This window comes from Pteropus vampyrus, unplaced genomic scaffold, assembly GCF_000151845.1.
Source record: "Pteropus vampyrus isolate Shadow unplaced genomic scaffold, Pvam_2.0 Scaffold70, whole genome shotgun sequence".
NCBI classification, from domain to species: Eukaryota; Metazoa; Chordata; class Mammalia; order Chiroptera; family Pteropodidae; genus Pteropus; species Pteropus vampyrus.
Window position 1 is genome coordinate 2,054,454 of NW_011888851.1, and position 23,618 is coordinate 2,078,071.

Below are 23,618 nucleotides of genomic sequence, written 5' to 3' on the forward strand. Positions count from 1 at the left end.
GTGAAATAAAGATGCTTTATAATTTAAATAATTTAGAAAAACTCAGTTCTGTGATATAATTTAATCCGCTTACCTAGGAAGAAACATTTGAGATGCCTCAAATGTTTACCTGGTTTCTTTTAAAGGGTTTAAAAATATATCTAACACACTTCTATCAGTCATTGTGGCAAAAATTGAACAATTAACTTTATTCGGAACCAGGAAATTTAAAACAAATCTAAACTCTGTACTTTGGTTTCTCTCATCTATAAAATGGAGTCCAAGGACTCATGTCAAATAGTCATAAACTGAGATAACTGAATGTGGCAAACACATCATAAACACTCAATCCATACTGAGACTTCAAGGCATACAGAGTTCTAGGTTCTTCAAATCCTTTCCTACATACAGCACCAACTCTTTCACCCCAGCCTTCTGGCACTGTTAAAATTCCCATCTGAATAATATAGCCAACAACTGATTTAGCCCACACTGGGTCTTCAAAGAATGTACAATGTAAAAGTCTGCTTTTGCTGACTTATCTTCCTTTCTTCCTGTCTCTAAAAACTTTACTCTTCCCCATAGTAAGCTAGGATCTTGTGCGTGTTTGCTGAACTAGGTCATCTCTGACAATTCTCCCATAACACAATCCATGTTTCCTCTTGACCTTGCCAACAGCTTCTAGAATCTGAGAACAATTTGGTGAGAAAATAATCCAGACAAAGGCATAATAAGTAAATACAGCTGACCCTTGAACAACGCGGGGATTAGGAATGCTAGCCCCTGCAGGGTTGAAAATCCACGTATAACTGCTGGTCAGCCCTTTGCATATATTGATTGCCAACCACGGATTGAAAATAAGTAGTCAAAGGGAAGTCAAGGCAGTAACTGAACCCACTGTGTTCACTCCCATTCTGCCCCTAGCAGTGCCACCTCACACTCACTCATCTCAGCCTCGAGCCTAACACCAAATATCTACTATGGGCCAGGCACTGTGCTCATTAAGAGCTTACGTTGTATGATCGCACCCAGTCTTCAGATCCCTGTGACATATCATCTCTGATTAACAGATGAATGAGGTACAAAGAGGTGAAGGAACTTGACCAAGGTCACACAGCTACTTTGTGTTAAGTCTGCACTAGAACTCAGATCTCTGACAGCAGAGCCTCCCTTGCCTCTTAACTCCATTTTGTTTCCACCTCCTCTCTGCATACTCATCCTGGGCATTTTCCACTCATGAGGCTTACCATCATCCCTCCTCATGCCATCCTCAATGAATTAATAAAATAGTAGAATCTTTGCCACTTATTGAAAACGTGTCTGGGCTGCCACAGAAAGTGGTATTTTTTATTTTTAATTTAGAGGTTATATTCTTGCTCTTTACACTTAACTTTCGTCCTCTCAAACTTCTCACCATGCTTCCATAATTTCTTTTGTCTTTTGGATCTTCGTATTTGACATACAAAATGACTCATTCATTTTATGTAAGCCTTGGTGGCAAAGACACAACTAACACCTTTTCAGGTGTCAAGGCTGGAATCAGACTGAGCAGCAACATTCTATTTTATTATGAACCAACCATGTAAATTAAAGCCATTCCACATGGAGAAACATGGCAAGAAGTGGCACTTCTTCTGAACACAAACTGCTTGACAATCCAGCCCTCTTTTAAGCTTAACTTACATAATCAAAAAAGAAATATAAAATTGATCAAATCAGTATTCAGAAAACTTAGGATCTGACTACATACACCTAAAGAGCAGAGAAACTGTAAGGGATGTGCTGGTCAATTCCATTTTATTAATTTATGTAAAAAAGTGGTTCAAAGAAGTCAAAGAAACCTTACAAAAAGTTTTCTGACCAATACACTGAAATCTCCACACCTTACCACTGAGGGGGTATATAATAAAATAATTACTGCATTAAACTGATTTATTGATATTTAATTTCTAATGGGACTGAAAACCAGAACTATTCTTGAAAAATGCTTTACAATTTATAAGAAGTTTTAACATATGGTCTCTACCACAATCCCACAAGATATATACCATTAAGCCTACTTTACAGATGAAGACATGGAGGCTCAGAGAGGCTGACTGTCATCTCAAGGTCACAGGTATCAGGAGTTCCTGGTGGAGGTAAGATCTGTGCTGGTCTCAGCACAGTTATCTACAGAGCAGTCTCTTTCCCCTTCATTACTTTCTTGCCTTGCATTGGTTCCTTTCCAATTACATTTGGAAGAGAATTTAGGAAGTGAGGTTGTAGATTTTTATGGTCAGTTCATGAATTATATTACTTTGTAAGCACTTATGGCATGTTAAATAGCATTTTGAAAGCACAGATAACCTTGTGATAAATTCAGCTTCTGTGATGGATACTGATCACTGTGGAAAGTCTGATAGAGCAGAGGGAGCCTTTGGCCTGGAACTTCCAAAATGTTCCTTTGAGGTAGTTAGTTTGCTGTTAAGAGTCAGAGCACAAGTTCTGGCAACACACAGCTCAGGTTAAATGCAGGCCCTGCCACACACTGACTTGGAGATCTTGGGTGGCTAATTTAACCTACTTTAGCTTCAGTTTCCACGTGTGTAAAATGAAAACATAAGAGAATCTAGCTAGTGGATTTTTAAAGACTAAAGGAGAATTAAATAACATTAAAATACTTAGTGCTTCAGCATGGCATGTGAATGACTATGAGTTTATTATTAATTGCAAAGGAGTGAGACATTAGCCTAGGGAGGAAGGGTCATATGCAAAGACAAAATGGGAAAGCGCATGGTACCTTTGGGAGACCAAGGACAGAAAAATCAGGCTCCTTAAGAAAAGAGGTAAGAAATATTCCAGGAAAGCCACAGTAGAGAGGGACCTGAATGTTGGGCTAAGGAGGCCCAAGGGGACGCAGTGAAGTCAGTGGGAGCAGTTCTACCACCAGAGCCCTACAGCAAGTCACTTCTGTCTTAGGTACATCTCTTTCTCTCTGTGGAACTTCTACTCCTTGTCTGTAAAATGAAGGGAGTAAACGAGATAATTACTAAAAATCCAGTCTATTATTTTTCTCGTGTTAAGCAGGAGCACCATACTGAATGTTTAGTTTAAGAGGGAACTGACTTGTAAGTTAGGAAGATTAGTCTGGAAGGATGGATTGGAGCCAGGAGAAAACAACGAGTGATAGGGAGCAGTTTAGAAGACGAGTAGAAAAGTTATGAACAGCGTTCAGTAGATACAGAGACTGGAAGCTGAAAAGAGCAGAAACACGGTTTAGATTTTAGGAAAGTATCCTGTTGGTAGGTTAAGTGGGTAAGTAACCAAGGCTACAGATTTTGAAAACAAATCTACTCTAGTAAAAAAGGTCCAGGGCAAAAATAAATAAATAAAATGGAACTTAACTGATGGAAAATTTTACTAAAGGCCAAATTATCCTACAGAGCTTTGTAGTTTGGAGTACAAAGATGTCAATACCATACCATGCCAGATTGTAAAACGTGTAAAACTCCTAAAACAGGTTACTTGAGGATGGGCTCACTTTATTAGTTGGGCCCATTTACTATCTTTGGATGTCTTAAGAATTGATCGTATCAGTGGCATGGGGAGGGAGGGAGCATGAGAAAAGGCTGATATTGGCCAAGAAAAAGTCTTTGCCAGTCACACAGGCATGGGCTGCATACCATACCCTGCAGGTACCTGGACTCGGGAGAAAAAGAACTCAAGGTCAGAATATTTAACTTTCTAGATCATGGATCTAAAAAAAACTTTGGATCTCATGATTCAAATGTCATCGAGATCCTCAAACGTCTTGAAATCAGTGGTTGCTTAGACGTCGTTGGTGAGACACTCCCAAGTTCTAAGTAAGAATCAAAATGCTGTAGAAGTAACTCATGATTTCCTTGACACTGTACATAAAATGTGGTGCACATGTGAAATATTCTGGGGAAAGAGTTCAGTTTTCAGAGTCTCATCAGATCTAGAGAAGTTTAAGAATCACTGTTGTAGAAGGGGAAAATCCCTGTACTCTTGTATTTAAATTTCAGTTCACTCATGTACAACAGCTTCGTGAAAAGCTGGTTGTTCAGTCTTCAAAAATAACATAGGAGAAAGTTTTTGCTTTTTTACTTCTCCTTATAAGTGATCTCCTTTTAATATTGACTAAAAATCTAAGTAACCTGGTCAATTATCTTTAGTTTTTAAAGGTATCCGGGTTTTCTTTTTGTTTTTAATAATAGCTCAGCTGAGGATTAAAAAATTAAATATTAGATGACAACTTCACAAGACTTTTCTGGGTTATCTTTCCTCAGTGAAGAATATCTTAAAAAAGTTAGATGACCCTTATCTTCTTTCAAAAAGAAGAAATAAACATTTTTTATCTATTTCACAGAAACACCTTACGATGATGATTACGATTAAGTAGTACTGATTGAACTTCTACAACATAATTGCTTTCTAATCATAAGATTACTACCTAGGAAATAAAATTCAAGAGGTTACAATGATAATTCTTAAACTGCAGTTGACATTTACATCTTCAATTAAGACCTGGGTTCTTATGCTCCAGAGACATGAGTTCAAACCTCTCTTCAGCTTTGTATTTCCAAGCGAGGATGGTCAAGTTGCTCACCATCGCTAAGCCTCAGCTTCCTAAAAAACTGGGGATTAAAGAATTTATCTTCTAGGGTTGGCATGTTACCTGGATATTCACACAATAGCTACTGCTTTTTACAAGTCAAAGAGTAGAAGACATAGCACATAGTGGTTTATTCCATAAAGAAAGAACAAGCAATGTTTTCTTTATGATAAGATTAACATGCTTGGTAATATAACAAGCCATCTAGTTGTCAGTTTTCACAAATACTATTTCCAATACACTTCTGTCCTTTCTTTGAATACTAAAGTCCTAAATTTTGCTTTAAATAGAGAAATTTCTACTGGCCATTAGAGCAGAAATTAAAATGCTAAGTATTGCAAACGAATAAAAATAAACTTTTAAAACCTTCCAACTGCGAAAACATTGTGCTTCAAGGGTCAGACATTCTGGGAGACTTCTGCTTTTAAAGAGATGATTTGCTTAGAAAAGCTTAGAGTTCATCTAGAAAACGGAAAGACTCGGAAAATCCAATCCTCCATTTTAATGCAGTGGTAATTCTACTTGAAGAAAACTATATCTGAAAAAGAATATAATTTAAAATTATTCAAAACTGTCCATTCAAACTGTGAAAATTTGTTATATGAGGATATTTTTATAATCTCCCATTATGTTAAACTCCAAGAGTGATATAATATTAACATAACCTACTTAAAGTGCCTATCACAAAACCAGGAAAACCAAGAATTTCTGAGTTTTACTCTATTCTACTGATATTATGGACCCTGACCTTGAAAAGACAGAGTAGTTTCACATTTACAAGATGGAGCTGGGACAGCCATCTGCCTTGTAAAAGCATTTTTTTGAGAAAAACAAATAATTACTCAATATAAATTTGAAGTCTAAAAGGTTTTTAAAAAGCAACAAACACATTTAATTGAATTTCCCCAGATGAAGGAAGAACATCACCACAAACGAAGTGAACAACAGGAAAAAGAAAAATGGAAATTAATTTGAACTATTTCAATATTTGGACTCCTCCTTACATTAACAGTTACAACATTATAAGCTGCAGCCTAACTGTCATCTAGATGCAAGTTCTAGAAGTTTGATTCATTCTGTTCCCAGATACTTGACCCTTTTTTAGGTAGGTCTGAGTTTGCCATTTAAAACAAGTCTTGCAACATTTTTTAGAAACAAAGCAATATGTTCCATAAATAGATGAACGATTATGCTGAGTAAACATGCCAGAAGGATTTCAAATGAAAACCATGGGGATTATAGGGGCAGGACAAAGTGTCCAAGAAGAAATTAAAAAAAAAAATAAATGACATTAAAGTCTAAAGTCATAAGTCATGTGCTTCTGTAACATAACAATCATCCCAAGCAAACCAACTTAAAGTTTGTGGGCACAGTAAGAGTTGCCATCTAACGCAAAGGAGGAAGTGGCAGAGCCTGCGAAGGAATGATTTCAGCTTAAGAAATTAGTGTGAGCGCAAGGCAAAAATGTACTATCAATCCACTTTCTTTCTCTCAAATAAAATGTACCAAGCAAATTCCTCTCATTCTATACAACCTCTGTTAGTCAAGACATGACTGAATTATTCCAAAATATGAAACCTTAAGAAGTACTGTTATGGAATAAAAGAATTTCAGAGCTAAAAGGGCCTCTAAAGTTATTTAATTTAGTAGTTCTTATCTTTTCAGGGAGTGGGGGTGACAGACTTCTCCGGGAAGCAGATGAAAGATAGGCACCTTCTTCTCAGAAATGTACTATAGGCAGGCACACATAGGCATAATTTGGAATTCCATTTTACAAGGCATTGATGTTTATGAATTCTGGACTAAGAACTATTGATCATGTCCTTGTTCTTCATTTTAAAAACCAGAAATGGAATCCTGGAAAGATTGAGATTTATTTATCCAAGGTCACACAGCAAGGTAATAGCAGAGCTGGGATTCAAACATCGTGTACTCCTAGAGACTTCATGGTGCTCTCCCCCACTGTCCTTTAGAGAGAGGCTGTAATGATCTAGGCCCATAAAACTCAAAAGTCACTCATGTGGCTGTTTGAATTAGTGAAATTAATGAATTTTAGTCTAAGGATGGGAACACAGCTTCTTTTTTTTTCCTTTTTTTTTTTTTAAAGCCTACAGCACCTGGTATTCCTAGGTACAGCTTCTTTCCAAACCTGGAAAAAACCCCAACATTATAAATATTATGGCCTCAGCAGTCCTGGCACTTCTGTGCAAATAATTATCATCTGGGATGCAGGTCAGAAACACTAGGGTCCCTCCACCCCATTTCTACAAGTTGAGACTTAGCATTTTTGAGGTAGGATTGTGGGGGCCCTGACAGCTGTACTTTTAATAAGTACTCTAAGAGATGACATTGGATGGTTCTCAAGCAGTGGCTTTCAATAAACTCAACTCTTATTTGGAAACCTAGATACATGTAAAAGCAGAGCAGCTGGGTGGGCTCTAGGACCTGTTTGAAAATTACTGTTTTAGAAGACACAGCACTGGTAATGGGACTAGGAGCTCAGCTTCACCACTCTTGGGTCTCGGTTTTTTTTATTTATAAAATAGTTTGTCTTGAAATCCCTCTCAGCTCCAGTATCCTATGAGCCCACCATTACTACCAATATTTATGGCTAACAGCAGGTATGCGCTATGTTTCTAGCACTGTTCCATTAATTTATTTAATCCTTGTAATCTCTCTACAAGGTTAAGTACTATTAATCAATTATACTGATGAAGAAACTGAGGCATAAAGAGGTTATATGATAATAACTGTGGTTAAAAAAATTATATATGAATTCTCTTATTTAATCTATACCAAAAAATTAGGAAGTAGGAAGTGAGATTTAGAAAGGTAGTTACTTATCCAAGATCAAAGAGCTAGGAATTAAAATTCAGGTCTGCCTGATTCCAAAATCCATTCTCTTAACCAACATATTAGCACAGGTCGAGTCCTATGTTATACCATGACATTTGTAAAATGGTATCCATTTATGTGTTGTTTTTAGTGGTATTAGTGATATGCATTCAGATATTCACAGAGATGACTTTCACTCTGAGATCAGAAATTATTTTATATTTTTCTATTGCCTACTACTCAATGAAATAAAGGCTATGCATTATGTAGGTCTTTATTCAATTAGAAGTGATCTTCTGCATCTAATTTTTTTACTAACTTCATTTTTCCCCCCACAAATCTGAATAAACATGCTAATTTCATTAGATGAACTCTTGAAATTAAAAGGTTTCCCCCTGAGTCAGTTGCTGGAAGGGAGGAAAAACAAACCTTTTTTCAGTTTAATAATTTCATATTTGCCCTTAGGGCAAGGAACTATATTTTAGTACCAATATTAATAAGCAACCTTTGTAGGTGCTTCTTTCTCTTCAGTGCTTCTTGCCATTTTTCATTGTATCAACTGATAAGTAACAGACGAAAAACAGGGGGATGGTTAAAGACAAAATGAAAAATCTTGGAAAATGCTTATAGTATCTACTTACACCACTTGAAAATATGCATTTGACATTTCACAGGTAGCTGTAGTCATGAAGTAGTATTACTAAAACACTTAGCAAAAAATAATGCCTACAGGTAATTTTTCTTAAATATTACATTAATCTTGAATATGCTGCCTGTGGTCAGGTGCACCATCATCTTCCAACTGTGATTCAATGACCACGTATTTGAAATTTGCTCCCCAGGACCACTGCAGATTGCCCCAGCTCATTCTCAGCTCCACAGTTATACCAACAGCTCCATGAGAGTTCTCATTACCCAACTGTGATCTACTTTAACATATTTTGGGGACTCATATTAATCTGACATCCATATAAATTTGTACGACATATATAAAACTACTCATAAAAACAACTGAGATTAAATCAGAGTCAAAACACTTCGGTTTCTAAAGTTTGACAGAATACACCATCTAGAGCAATAGATCTTAAACTTCCTTTCAGAAATATCTTAAAAATGTAGATGCCTGGAGTCCTTCCTCAGACCTATCGAATCAGTATGGCCCAGACACCTGTAATTTTAATAAGCGCCACAGGTGACTACAATTCTCAGACCTGGTGGAGTACATCCTTATTTCTTTCATTCATCGAACTGACATTTAAAGAGTGCCTTCTACTGATAAAAAATTTAGAATATAAACATATATTTTCTTTTTAATATAGTTTCTTGGGTCACAAACTAATAAGCAAATTAAAAAAGAGGACCATGATCTATGCTTTTTAAAAAAATACTTCCCCTTCATTCCCATCCTAATACCCAATATCTAGTCGGACACACAGTAGGCATCTGTTGCACTGCTTTGGTCACCAGCCCCTCAGATAAAACATGTTAATACATCTTCAGGTATTGCATCAGAGAATATTTTTAAACTTGCAGCCTCTGGGTGTCCTTCTGAGGAATCTTCATAAATTGGGAGGGGGGGGCTGGTGGGTGGGTGCTTGTGTGTTACTAATTCTGCACTGAGGCTAAGCAATACGCCTCGGACCGTAGCATTAAATTTGTTTTGAAGTTCAGCTATGAACCAACAATAAAAATATAAACCGGGAAATGTATATCAAGAGTAGGAAAGATAAAGATCTCAACATATATATTTTTCTTTCTTTCTACATGTTACTACCCCCGTTTTCCATCATTCCTAATCTCGCATCACCTCTGTTCCCTACATAATATTCAAATAAGTGAGTGCCACTTGGCTATTTTGAACCAGGAGCTTATAAAAAATGCCTCTCAAGCTTTGTTCATCCTGGAATCATACTCTGTAGCACAAATGAGCATGGAAAATCTTCCCTAGATGACAAGAGTTGGGAACAATGCATTCCAGATGTTGCATTATGCCCTCTCTCTCTCTCTCTCTGGTCTGCATTTTAAGAAGAGCATGGCATGACTTACGGCAGTAGTGACTTACGGCACCAGTGTGAAATGGCCCTTGCTAAGGAAAGAGTTCCAATGTGGCAAATGTGGGAGATGAGTCTGGTCAACATTTGAGCAACAAATGACTTGTCCAACTACATTCACTGAGGGAGCAAACACACACTCACATGTCTTCGAGCTGTTGGAAAGGGGAGGATGGCCATCTCAGCTCTCTTTTTGTTAGGCTTGTTAAAGAAGAGTAGGAAGGCATGTGGAGGGGAAATAAGACATGCTGCGAAACCCACTGAAGAGGTAATGGGGAACAAGCTATAGCTGGCACATCGGCACATAGAGAACTCTCCAGTGTCCTTCACTGCCTATGAATGAGATGAAAATACCAGCAAAGAAACAAAATCACTGCAGTGGTGTGCCATGGGCCAATTTTACCAACAGATCCTCTATGACTTTAAATATCTCCCTACCTGCTCTCTCTAGAAGTCCCTTAGATACCTCAGTAATTTCTTTCCTTGTCTTAGAAAATTACCAATTTGAGGCCAAAAAAAAAAAAAGCTTTTTCAAAAGGCACAAGAAAAAGAGTCACAACTATTGAAAGCATTCCTTACTCACCAATTTTGTAACGTCTTTCACATCATCAGTGATGCGGTTCGTGCAGATCCCTGTAGTTTTGACGAGGGGATTAAATAGGAGCAATTGAAGATAAATGCAAGTGATAATCCAAGTCTAAATAAAAAGAGAAAAATTGCTGGTGACCATCAATTAAAGTTCATATTCACTTAAACTATTAACATCTTGTGCCTTAATGTGGAAAATGCAATCTACCATTTTTTTTTTTTCTTTTTAATGCTACTGGCTTAAATACAATTAAATGCTGAGCATTCAAACTATGCTTACCAAAGTTTTAAAAAATTCTCCATTAAATATGGTTTGGATCTTTCATTTCAATGACATTATTGTTAACTTCTGTCAAAAGCTTTCTATAGCCAGTTTCCTAATGGCAATTAGGAATGAAGTTGCAGCAACATGCAAAGGATTTATCACTTAAGGTGTTTTCTCAAAACTAGGGAATGCATTAAATTCATACCTTAAGGCACCAAATGAAACTTTCTCTACTTTAAATGTGGACTCTTTGGCAAGTAGCAGCATAACCTTGAGCAGTGCTTTAATATAATAATCTATAACAGTACATCAAGATAAAGTGAGGAAGAGAGAGATATTTTTAGACCTAGGATAGAATTTAATGTAATTTGTGAGACATCAAAAAAAAACCAAACATAGTTTTGAATCACAGCTTTTTAGCTATTTAAGAAGGAAAAATATATCCTTAGTCAATAAGACAACATTCTTGAACCCTAGTGTAAAGGAACCTCACACACACACACATACACACGTGTGTGCGCATGCACACCTCTTTGAAAATAACGCTTTCAACCATGTATTATAGTTACTTTTATGCATGACTTATGTTTTATTACATTATATTTAGGTTTTTAAGAAATTAGGCAACTGATATTTTTGGTATCTTTACAATATATGACACAGCACCTTGTACATAAAATGCCCTTAATAAATACTTGCTGGATGAATCAGTGACCAGGATAAAAACAGTCCCATACTTCAAACTAAATATCTACTTATTGAACATGTATCATGAGACAGGGACTGTGCCAGTCACTAGAGAAAACAAAGGTGATGAATATGCCCTTGAAACTCGGAGGCAGGTGAATAAATCACACCCACACCAGTGATAAATGATTTAGGAACACAAAGGAGGAAACAATTAATCAATTAATCTTAAGTGGGGAAATCTGTGGTTGGAAGACAGTGCCAAGAAAAGCCAGAGAAGAAAATGTGACTCTGGGTAGATTTTGGAGGACAAGGAGGAGTTTGCAAGAGTTGATATGTCAGGGAGATAAGTCCAGGAAAAAATAAACAGCATGAGCATAGGAATGGGGATGTAAATGTATTTTAAAATGTAAGAGATTTTTTATAAGTTAACATCTGTCTTTGGCATCTTTAAATTACACAAAAGCCCATCTGCCCATGCTAGAAATCTTTCCTACTTATGTAGCTAGCCGTGTATTAAAAGGAACTAGATTATTATTTTAAATTACTATCTGCAAGCTAACTAGATACTACGCCAAATGATGATTATCATTTACTAAAATTTCTAAGACTACAATGATACCTACAAAGGTAGTAGTGGCTTATAAAAAAAAAATTAAAACGCTTTTGTTGTTTTTCTACTGTGATCTTTTACCGGTAACCCTGCTTAACTTTGTTTAAGGCTACTTTGAGCTCTGTGGGGTCACACTCTGCATAGCTCTGCCTCCTTTGGACCAAAATGAAGATTAAATTGTGTGAAGGATTTCTGTGTTGGGGGTTTTTCTTTTCGGGCAATGCCAACATATAAAATCTCCTCTAATAACAGTCTTCTTTCATGTATGTAAATATAATTGATTAAATTCAAGCTTTCTTGAAACCTATTTGATTTCATTAACCAATGTCGCCTCAATAATTTTTTTAAAAATTTAAAAAAATAAACTCAAGCTTTCTTTTATATTGTCATTGCTACCTAACTCCACCACGTCCCACCCCCCTCCAACCTTGAAATACATTTCTGCAAAACTCTCTTTTGTGATATGACTTGGGAATCCTCCCTGAGGATCTTTGTAAGTGGCCAATCTCACTAACAACCATACTCATATTCTAAGCTCCAAGAAATATAAAGGCAGAAATTCTGTTACTTCTCTTCTCCATGCCCTATGCTTGGCACTGAAGAAATATTAAACAAACATTTGTTCACTCACTCGTTCATTCAGAAAATATTTACTATCTAGTGTATGCCAGGCACTGTTCTAGATGTCTGGGATATATCAGTAAAAAAAAAAAAGTGGGAAGGGGGGCAAAAATTCCTGCCATCATGAGGCTTACCTTCTAGCGAGGGAAGGCAGACCATAGCCAATAAACATAAGTAACTAGATTGTACAGAATGTCAAAAGCTGCTAAGTGCCATGGAAAAAAGAAAAATTAGATCAAAGTAAAAGAAATTGGGATTATAAATGCCTATCCTGCTCTACTAGCAGTGGTGGTCTTAGGTTCAAATTGACAATCACACTCAGGAGGCACTGGAGGCGTCATCCAGCACCAAGTGTACCACTGAGCTTTAAGAAAGGATGCGACACGTGACAAAAGAGCATGCAAAGCACCAGTACAGCAGAGGTCTCATGACTCCCAGGCAGTTTCTAATGTCCACATGTTGCTGCATACTTGGGATGGGTGTGGTAATGACAGATGATGTTGGGTGGGCAGGACCACTTTAGGGGCTTATATCTTACTAATTGAGTAGCCCCTCAGGGGCACGTGATGAACTTCCTTTCATTCTCCATCACAGCTACCTCCCACCAGTACCAGTCTTAAAAATAAAGTACATACAGGTGTTAGTTCTGCTACCTAGAAACTTCGGCAGGATTCTCTTGAAGTAAAGCTAATTCTCTTACAAACTGCTTGAGTTCTTGTTGCAAGGAGGACTGCAGAGAGGGTCAGATCCCCAGGGCATCCTGAGTGTACAGAAAAGGCCACAGAACTAGCTATGATCTCTTTCTTTCCAGAAAGAGACTATAATGTGTGGAGAAACAGCTTGAAATTGTAAACAGGGTGATGTTTGATGGTGTCTCATTGAGAAGGCAATATTTTATCAAAAATTGGATAGAGCTAGGGGAGTGATCCACACAGCTATCTGTGGGAAGAGTACTGCAGAAAGAGAAAAAGCTGGTGCAGAGGTTCGAAGGTCTATTAAAGGAATCTGCTTTATTTTAAAAACAGCAAGAGTAACCACTCCCCTCCCTCCACTCCTGCTTGGCAGAGAGAGAATGGAGAGGCTAGATCGTGTAGGGTCTTATACTCCATCATATGGACTTTTGATTTTTGTTACTAATGAAACAGGATCTATTGCGAGATTTTGAGCAGAGGGGAGATATAAATATATTTTAAATTTTTTGAAAAAGACTGGTAGTTTCTTACAAAACGCATACCATACACGTACCACATAATCCAGCAATTACGCTCCTTGATATCTACCCCAAGGAGCTGAAAACTTGTGTCCACACAAAAACTGGCACACTGATTTTTTAGCAACTTACTCATAATTAACAAAACTTGGAAGCAACCAAGATGTCCTTCAGGAGATAAATGGATAAAATATAGTGCATCCAGACAACTGAATATTATTCAGCACTAGAAAGAAATGAGCTATCAAGATATAAAAACATACAGAGGAAACTTAAATGCATATTACTAAATGAAAGAAGCCACTCTGAAAAGGCTACATACTTAAGATTCCAACTACTCTGACATTCTGGAAAAGGTAAAATTATGAAAACAGTAAAAATATCAGAGATTTCAGGAGTTGGAGGGGGCAGGATAAATAGGCAGAGCACGGAGAATTTTATGGCAGTAAAAATATTCTGTATGATACTAAAATGATGGATACATGTCATTATACATTTGTCCAAACTCACAGAATGTACAACACCAAGAATAAACTCTAATGTTAACTATGGACTTTGGGTGGTTAAGATGTGTCAGTGTAGGTTCATCAATCACATTGAGTGTGATCGTCACATCAGTGTAGGGTCATCAGTTGCTGGGGGATGTTGATAATGGGAGAGCCTAAGCACATGTTGGGGCAGGAGGCATGTGGGAAATTTCTGATTTTGCTGTGAACCTACAACTGATCTAAAAAAATAAAGTCTTAAAAAAGTTTACTTTGATGAATGTGGCCAGAACAGACTTTAGGTTAATAAGAGGCAGAAACAAAGAGACCAATTAGGGGCTACTGCTCTAATCTAAGCCAAAAAGGTTAGTAGCAGTGCACTGACCAGAGTGGTTATATTCTGGTTGTCTCCTGAAGGCTGAGACAGTAGAATTTTCTGACAGTTAGAATGTGATCTGAAAGAGTCAAAGATGACTCCAAGGATTTTGGCCTGTGCAACTAGAAGGATAGAGTTGTCATCAACCGATATGGAGAAGGCTGAGGGTAGAGAAGGTTTGCAGGGCAAAGGACAGATCAGGAGTTAAGTTTTGAGTGTGCAAAGTTGGAAACATCTTTGAGATTTCCAGTGATGATTAGATCAGGATATTTGAATCTAGATTAAGGAGGGAAGTTAGGGCTGGATATATACATCTGATAGCCTTTGATATATAACTGGAATTTTAAGCAGAAGAGTATGTGAGACCACCAAAGGAGTGAGTACAAATAGTAAAAAGAACAAAGGACCGAGTCCTCCAGTGCTCTAACCTTAACAAGTCTGGTTAAAGATTGAAACCTCACAAAGGAGCTTGACAGAGAGGCCAAAAAAGTAGAAGAAACCAAGTTTTGTTTTGTTTTTTAAATGTACCTTAAAGAGAAGGAGGTTAAACTATGTCAAATACTCATAATAAGTCAAGTAAGATGAGGACTGAGAAATGATCAGGATTTAGCAGAATAGAGGTCATTGGTGACATTAAGAAAAACATTTTTATTAAAGCAGTTATGGGAAAAAGCTATTCTGGAGTGGGTTTAAGAGAACATGAGAGAAGACTAATTATAAACAGGGAATACAGACAAATATTTTAAAGAATTGTCCTTCAAAAGAGAGAAATGATTAAAAACAAAGTAGGATGCTAGCAAGGAATTGGATGTGTGTGTTGCGGGGCGGGGGTGTAAGATGGTAGAAATACCAGGATGTCCACACGCCTTGTGGGGATGATCCATGGGGAGGCCACAACTGGCGATGTGGGTCAAAAGAGAGGGAACTCCTTGAGCAATGTCCTTGAGAAGGCAAGAAGGGGTGAGATCTAGCACTCAAGTAGAGGGCAGTATCAATATTATTTTTTGCATCAGTTGTATATAAACATCTGTAAAAATATGATTTTGCTCTTGGTATAGGAACCTATTTGATCAAGGCTAAAATTAAATCTCAATATATTCAAATATTGCAGACAAACCTATATTTCTTGAAACATTTTATTTTAAAGCTATTAAATAAACTCATATTTTAATTTAATTCTGTATATACTTTGCTACTGGTGAGGAATATTCACCTTTTGTAAAATTCGACAACTCACTCTGGCATAAGTCAACATGAGGACTGAGGAGCAGAGGAGAAATGTTCTGAGAAGTCTGCAGAGCAGCAGCAACACTTCTTTTATCGGTAGTCTTGGGAGAGGGCTGAAATGCAGAACTTCTTTATATGGAAGAGTAATTTTTCAGTAGTGATTATTCTATACAGAAATCTTTATAATATATAGTACACACGCTTCCCTGATTTCAGTGGGTTGAAATTTTAAAGTCTGCTTTTCTTTGATGATTCAGGTTCATCATGTAAAGTGAAGACTAAGAGAAATAAGCCAGACACAGAAAGACAAATATTGCACGATCTCACCTATATGTAGAATCTTAAAAAAAAAAAAAAAAAGTAGAACTCAAAGTAACAGAACAGAACAGAATGGTGGTTACCACAGGCTGGGGAATGAGGGAAAAGAGAAGATAGTAATCAAATGATCCAAACTTTCAGTTATAAGATGAATACGTTCTGAAGACCTAATGTGCAGCATAGTGACTGTAATTAATCCTGTTATTATATACTTGAAATTTGCTAAGAGTAGATCTCAAAAGTTCTCAACACACACACACGTGCGCGCGGTCACTCTGTGAGGTGCTGGATATGTTAGATTATGATAATCATTTCACAATAGATGCATAAAACATCACATTGTACACCTTCAATATAATTTCTATTTGTCAATCATGCCACAATAAATCTGGGGGGAAAAGCATCTTAGTTACATAGTTGCGACTGCCCTCTTCCAAGTAGCTCCAAAATACTGTACTTGTTTAAATGACTGGTTTTTTTAAAATTTTTATTTTAGTTTTTATCAGTTTCATTCTCAGTTTACCTGTTTATCCCAGACAGTCACACATGCAATATATTGTTACTGCTAACATGCCTATTGCTAGCCTCAAAAGTCTCGATGACAAACATAATACGTGATCCATCATGGGTGCTAATGGTAGGCAGAATAATGGCAAAAAAGATGGCCACGTCCTAATTCTTGGAACTTGTGAATATATTGCCTTATATGGCAAAATGGACTTTGCAGATGTGATTAAGTTAAGGACCTGGACATGGAGCAATTCTCCTGGGTTCTCTAAGTCCAATCCAATCAGCTGGGTTCTTAAGAAAGAGAACCTTTCCCAACTCTGGTCAGAGAAATGCAATGATGGAAAAAGGGTCGGAAAGATGTGACATGATAAGAACTTGACTTGCCATCACTGGCCCATAAGAGAAAGGAAAGAGGCCAGGAGTTGAGGAATGCAAGTTGCTTCTAGGAGCTATAAAAGGGTAAGAAAACAGTCTCCCTTAGATAAAGGCTTCAGAAAAGAACATAGTCCTCTAGATACCTTGATTTAAGCTCAGTAAACCCCATTTTGGACTTCTGAATCTCCAAAACTGTAATATAATAAACTTGTATTGCTTTAAGTCACTAAATTTGTGATAATTTGTCATGGCAGCAATAGGAAAATAAAGCAGAGCTCAATATTCAAGCTGTTCCTGGTCAGGAAAATAAACTTCCCTGTCAGTATTCTGGGCCCCCGACCCCTGCTTTAAGCAAAGCAGCTCAGCTTTTTTTCTGTTTTATTTGTTCATGCTTCTGGGTAAGATTTTGTTTGAACAAAGGTTTCCAAGGACAAGAAAGTAAAAAAATAAAAAAGTTTTGAAAACCAGTGGTGTGATGGCAGAGTACAGAACATGTATCCAGAAAACCTCTGAGCCCCTTACAGTGTGACCTCAAACAAGCCAATTAATCTCTCCGCCTAGCTGTTTATAAGTCTCTCGAATGAGAATAAGAATAATTTTTCCCTCACCCACTTTGTGGAATGGTGATGAGACTCAAATGAAAACTTTTCAAACTGCAGGTGCTATGCAATTATTTGCTGTGTGGTTTATGGGTTTTGGATTGCTAAGAAACCAGAGAAACAAGTGCTCCAAAACCATTTGAATAAAACGGAGAAAGGACTTTATAGAGTCAAGCCTCCATGGAAAAAAAAGAGTATTATTACCTTTAGTACATGGGTATTTTGATGTTAACTTTCACTTCAGATGCCTTTTCAATTTATTTCTTAGTTCTCAACTCTGTCTAGAGTAGCTTCTCTTAATAGACAATTAACTTCCAATTGAGATGTTCTAATATATCAACAAAATATATCTTTGTTTTCTCTCTTCCTCTTTCTCTAACTTCTGAAAACTCCAACAAGGGTATACAGGTGTCTAAATGTGTGGGTGTGTGTGCATACACACACCCTATTAGAGATAGAAAGTTGAGGCAAAATGTCCCTGTGTTTGGGACTTCTGCTCTAAAATGTATCTTTTCCATTTGGGTAATCGCTTCACTGTTTTTTTCTGTATCAGCCTCTGCTTCTGCATGACATTTTTCTTTGGCTACTTTGTTTTAGCATCATACAACTTTTCTCTCTAGGTCACGCTCATTGTATGATAACCTTTTATTCCATGATAACCTTTCACTGCACAGACACTAAGCTAATCTTATTGTCGGCAGTTCTAGTTTTGTTATGTTTTCTTTTTAACTTAGAGATGTTTTGTCAAGTGTCCCCCAAACTCCCTACAACGCACAAAATACCAATAACACTTACATTGCTAAATGTTGACTTCAAATTATTAACCTAATGAAAAACTTGAGAAATCTGTACGCACTGTTAGAACTATGCAACAGAAACAGTCCTAGTAGAGGGAAGTAATAGTGACTGAAATTCATACTAAATTGTGAATGACCGATATAGCAAGGTCTTTTTCTGGGAGGAGATTTTAAAAGGGACAGATAATACTGGAAAGGTATTTAAAGGAGGAAGGAGAAGTTACCAGAAGATGAGGCTGGAGACCCTGAAGGCAAAGGTCTTACCTAAATCTCATTTTTGTGAGAATAAATCTCAGCAGACAGACCCCAGTGGAATCATCAGTTTTTCTTGAACATAAGAGTCTTCCTTATACTAAAAAGCCACATGCCAGGAAAAGGAGCTGGCAAAGCCTCCTAAAGCAAACTATTTACTTGATCTGAACATGTGTTATAACACAGAAGTGACTTTCCAGACTGCTTTCCTTTGCTGGAAATTAACATGTGTGCAGCCCAAGACCATCAGGAAAACATATGCTGTTCAAGAAACCACAAGATTCCAATCTTCTAAACTTGGAAAAAAAACAAAAAACAAAAAACTTTTCTCTCTATAAGTGCGACAAGAGACTGTAAAATAAGCATTGCCAGAGTCCATATTACAGATCCCTCAAAGTCAAAAAGGTAGTGAAGTGTCTGGGCAACTCATTTTCTTTATGCACATCTACAAAATGGTACTAAGACTGCCCCGAACAAAACAGCAGCTGCTGCCAAAAACAACATCCATCTTCTCTTTAATCTCAAATGCCAGCTAGTGAAGCAGGCAGTTCCCTTGTAGCCCAAATGTGCTTTGGAAGAGAGCCAATTGGCTCGGCTACCCAGAGCCAGGAAAGCAAGTTACCAAGATACAGGTATAATAATTAGTCCTGAGTTCAGGTCTTCTGAGGTCATATGAACCATATCCTTCAAAAATAATCTTGAAGGAAACCAACAACAGATTCTTGTTCAATGTCAATAACCATAATCTACATGACCTCTTCTTTCAGGCTTTTTATTTTTAATTTACCATTAAACATTATAGAGAAGATACCTAATCCTCCTACACAGACTCTTCTCTAGTGATTGTTCAGTAATCTTAAAGGTGCAAAGAAAACAGATTTTTTTTTTTCTTTTTTAAACTGTATTGCTACCAGGAAAATAGATGTTAACAGCATAGCTAAGTGAAACTCAAACAACCTTAAGTCCAAATTGGTACAGTAAAATCTCGTGAAGATACTCTTTCACCTCTTTCCATGTAGATTCTTTTGTGAAGAAATGAAATAAAAATATTTTAAAATATGGATAATCACTAAAATATGTGGTGAATATGCTCATATAACAAAAACTGAACATCCTAGGAAGAAATTACTTAATTTAAAAAGGCAGACAATGGTTTTAATGTAAAAGGGGAATTTAAGAATCTCAAGATATTCAGTCTATAGGAAAATCACCCTATAATATAGTCAGTCCTTACCCTAAAATGTAAATGCTATTTAAAGGAGAAATCACCCATGCAGACCGATTCCCACTAAGGGTCACATATAAGATGAGCAGTTCGCAGGTATCATTTCATATAACCTTCCCCTCAACCAGATGGTTATTATTATCCCATTTTGCTGGTGAGTAAAACAGAATTCAAAGAGATTAATAACTTCCTCATGGCTAATCTGCTAGTAAATCCCCAGGCTGGGTTTAAACCAAGAACTATGCTATTCTGGAAGGAAAACTACTGGACCAGTCAGAAATAAAACCGATTTCATTTATATTTAATGAACTACTTAATTTTATTTAAAATGCCTATGCTATGGAAGGCATATAGGTCTTTTTATCTAACTCAGTTTCTAACTGAACCCACAATGCCACGTTATTAATAGGCTAGGTAAACAAGTAGTCCAGGTAAATTGAGTTACACTTTGCTGTAGCTTTAAGAAAATCGTATAGCTAGAGGGAGGGGAGAAACCCAGAAAATAGAGTGGTAAGTTTTCTTTCTGATAAAAAAAAAATTGAGTGCTTTCAGACTTTTAAGAGGAGCTACTTATTAATTCAACGAACATGTATGAAGTACCTGATAAGTACAGAAGATAAAGACATAGAAGATAATAGTCTTTGACCTCCGGAAGTTCAAATTACTAGAAACCACAGCAGTGAGAGGGGGAAGGCTCTGGAGGGACAGCTAAACCTGACTTTGGTGGCGAGTGGGGGGTAGGAAATTGCAGGAGGGGCTCAGAGATAGCTCCTGGGAGGAGAGGATATCTTCTTCAAAGGTTAAGTAGGAAGTAGCCAGATCAAAGGGAACTGGGGTAAAGACCCCTGACAGAGGAAGTAGCAGATGCCCAGAGAAGTGAAGGAACAAGCATTTCCACAAAACTTCATGTTTATAATATCATTGAAAAATGAGTTACAAAGAATAAACAATAACATATAAGGAAAAAGAAATATACAGAGGCCCTCTCAATTTTGCTAATTGACTTGGATTTTATCTTACAGGCACTGGGGAGCTCCTGAAAGACTTTAAGTAGGGGAGTATCAAGAGCTGATTCATTTTTTAAAGGTTTATCGGGCATCAGAATGAAGGACAGACTGCGGGGAGGCAACAAGCCTGAGGCCAGTTAGGAGGTCACTGCAGACCCCCAGAATTGACATGAGGAGAGCCCCAACTAAGCAATGGCAGTGGGAATAGAGAGAAACAGACAAGTTCAAGAGAATATGAAAGTAGAATGGAAGGACTTGGGTGACTGACAGAAATTGAGTGGGATAAAAAAGAAGGAGTCCACAAATGACTTCCAGGTTCCGGTTTGGGGGACGGGAAAAAAGTGGTGCTATTCACTGAGCCAGGATTTTCAGGAGGAGAGGTGGGAGCTGGCAAATGGAAGTTATCACCAAAAACCTTGAAGAAAACCACCACCACCACACCAGGAGGAGAAAGAACTATCTGCAAAGAGGATTAGAGAATGAGAAGCCAAATACAAGAGAGGCAAATCAGTTGATTGTGAGGTACTGTGGCCAGTGGAAAAGAACGTACAAAAGGGATAATATGACCAATAAAATAAGCACTAAATGATGTCAACCTGATGGTTGTTGAAGAGCACCTAATGGAATTGACCTTGATGGTGACAGTTTCCATGGAGTGAGTCAGACTATAGTGGATGGATCACAGGGGTAAATGGAAAAGGAAGAAGACAGCGAATAATATCTGGAACGGCTAGAAAGTTAACTTCAGTCTTGGTAGAAGGGAAAGTAGCTCTGAAAGGGTCGTGCTAAAATGATTAAGCCTTCCTCTTTCTTAAATGGTCTGTTCATGAAGACAACTCATTTGTAGTTAATGAGAGCCATGTGAGCTCAGAGGCTTTGCAATTATGTAAAGATAGTTACAAATAACTTCTACCTCAGGCTAGAATCAAGGGCCTAGGTGCTCAAGTTTTGCTATTATTTTCGATAAGAGACATACATGATAGAATAAGCATTTGTGCCAGCAGTAGAGATTATTGCCTTCGAAATAATGGTAACATTATAAGTACAGGTCTTTAGCATTTATATAAGAGCAGAGAGAGAGAAAACATCCCCCTAAACAGTATAATCCTCTGTATTTCAGAAATGCCAGTCGATGACTAATTCTAAACAGTTTTATGAAGATGATGCTATGTAACAAACTGAGTAAGTCTAGAAACTTGTGGATGCTAGTTCAATATTGAACCTAGATTTACATATATGTTGCCAGTTCCTTTTGCTATAAGTATACATTTTCAAAGAAATAAGAGAGGCCACCAGCACTGGCCAAGTATAGGAACACACACACACACACACACACACACGCACACACACACACGCACGCACGCACGCACACACACACACACACACATCCCACAAAAAAAAAAATTCATGACGGTTCTTAAATTCACATACCCATCTTCAACACTTTACGGACACTGGTTCTTTTTTGGATAGCACTGTTCACTATTACGTCGAATAGTTGCTCTTAAAATTGAAGCACCATGACAAGCTTTCCAAAATCAGCTACGAAAACATAAATCATGATTTATACTCTTCAAACTACGTGACTCACTCCTGAAAGTGTAATTTCATCAAAATCAAAAGCTCTGTATTTCTTCAAATTCTGTAAAATCTTTTGAATTCCAAACAATTGAGATATGAAAAATGAGTGTAGGGCTGCAGCTGCTATCTGATGCTATGTGCTGCATTTGGACTGAACTTCCTAGGACTTCTTGTGTATTTTCCCCTATGGCTGTAATTAAATATGCTCAGATGTCTTGTCAGATCAGCTACTATGAGTCTGACATGTCTGGTCTCATAGGGCCTTTAAATTTTAAGAAAACTTCATCCCAGGAAGCAGTTTAGGAAATCTCCAATGAAGTTTTTTTCCTATCTGGGTACCTGATCACATTAAAATAAATCTATGTCCTAGGCTTTAACTGTTTCCAAATAGCATCAAAACAAGTGGGGTTAAATTAAGCATGAGCTCAAAGAGCACTCACAATCTTAATCATTTTCTTTATCACATCTGATGACAAGCTCCATTTCAAATATATACAAATTATGCAATGTATGCTGGACATACCAACTGCCTTTGGTGAAACAGAATAAACTATTGAAATGTTCCCTCCTTTTGTGGAAGGTTCACTGACTGCAACAAGGGGAGCTGACTGCCTTACTTTTAAATCAAAGTGTAACCATCAGAGGCGTTTACTTAGAATGCAGATTCCTGGGCATCAGAGTGAGTAGTATCCAATTTTCTGAAGATACATCTCTGGAACATACACTTTTAACAAGCCTGTCATGTGATTCTTACTCTTTAAAGTCTGAGACAGGTTTTCTTTCAGGCTCTACTCGTTCATGGGTGCCATATCAATAGGGAAAACAAATAAAAATATCTAAAAAGGTATATACAAAGTTGCATTTGGTTAAAGGGCTACACATTAGATGCTCCTAAGTTAGAGGAACTTGAAAAAAGAAAAGTTAAATGTAGTGAGTGTGGAAGTATCCTGTAAATTGGCTCTTGCAATTCCCATTCCAAACCCTTCTGTACTGCAGTGGCTGCAAAACTAAAATCTCCATTTTTCCAACTCCTTTGCAGTTAGTTACAGTTGCAGATGTAACAGGTTTTGTCAGTCAGGCACAACTCTGCAGGTTTGACAAGAGAAGGAAATCCTTGACATGAGAAGATGGAGGCTGAAAATGCATTTTGCCAGGTTAGGTGGTTGGTAGCAGGGGCAACAAGACCATGCAATTAGCAGTCACAGCGTCCTAGCTGTAGCAACTTTACAGACAGCAGTGGACTTAACTGGGTTCTAGATGACAGTGTTCTGGAAACTCAGCCTATTCCTCTAGCCCTCCCAGTGGTTTTATAAGCCATCAAATACATTTCAATATATCTCATTCTGCTTAAACTAGCTAAAGTGGATTGTATTTTCTGCAACTAAACCTTCAGCAATACTAG

At 37.3% G+C, this 23,618-nt stretch overlaps 1 protein-coding gene across 3 annotated transcripts in view; it reads right to left on the reverse strand.

Annotated features, from left to right (window-relative positions):
• KITLG (KIT ligand) overlaps positions 1-23,618 on the reverse strand; it is an 82,522-nt gene that overhangs the window by 37,557 nt on the left and 21,347 nt on the right. For all 3 annotated transcript variants that reach the window (XM_011361754.2, XM_011361753.2, XM_023531550.1), the window contains one exon: positions 10,064-10,177. In XM_011361754.2, the coding sequence (XP_011360056.1) occupies positions 10,064-10,177 (114 nt within the window). The remainder of the gene's footprint in view (positions 1-10,063; positions 10,178-23,618) is intronic.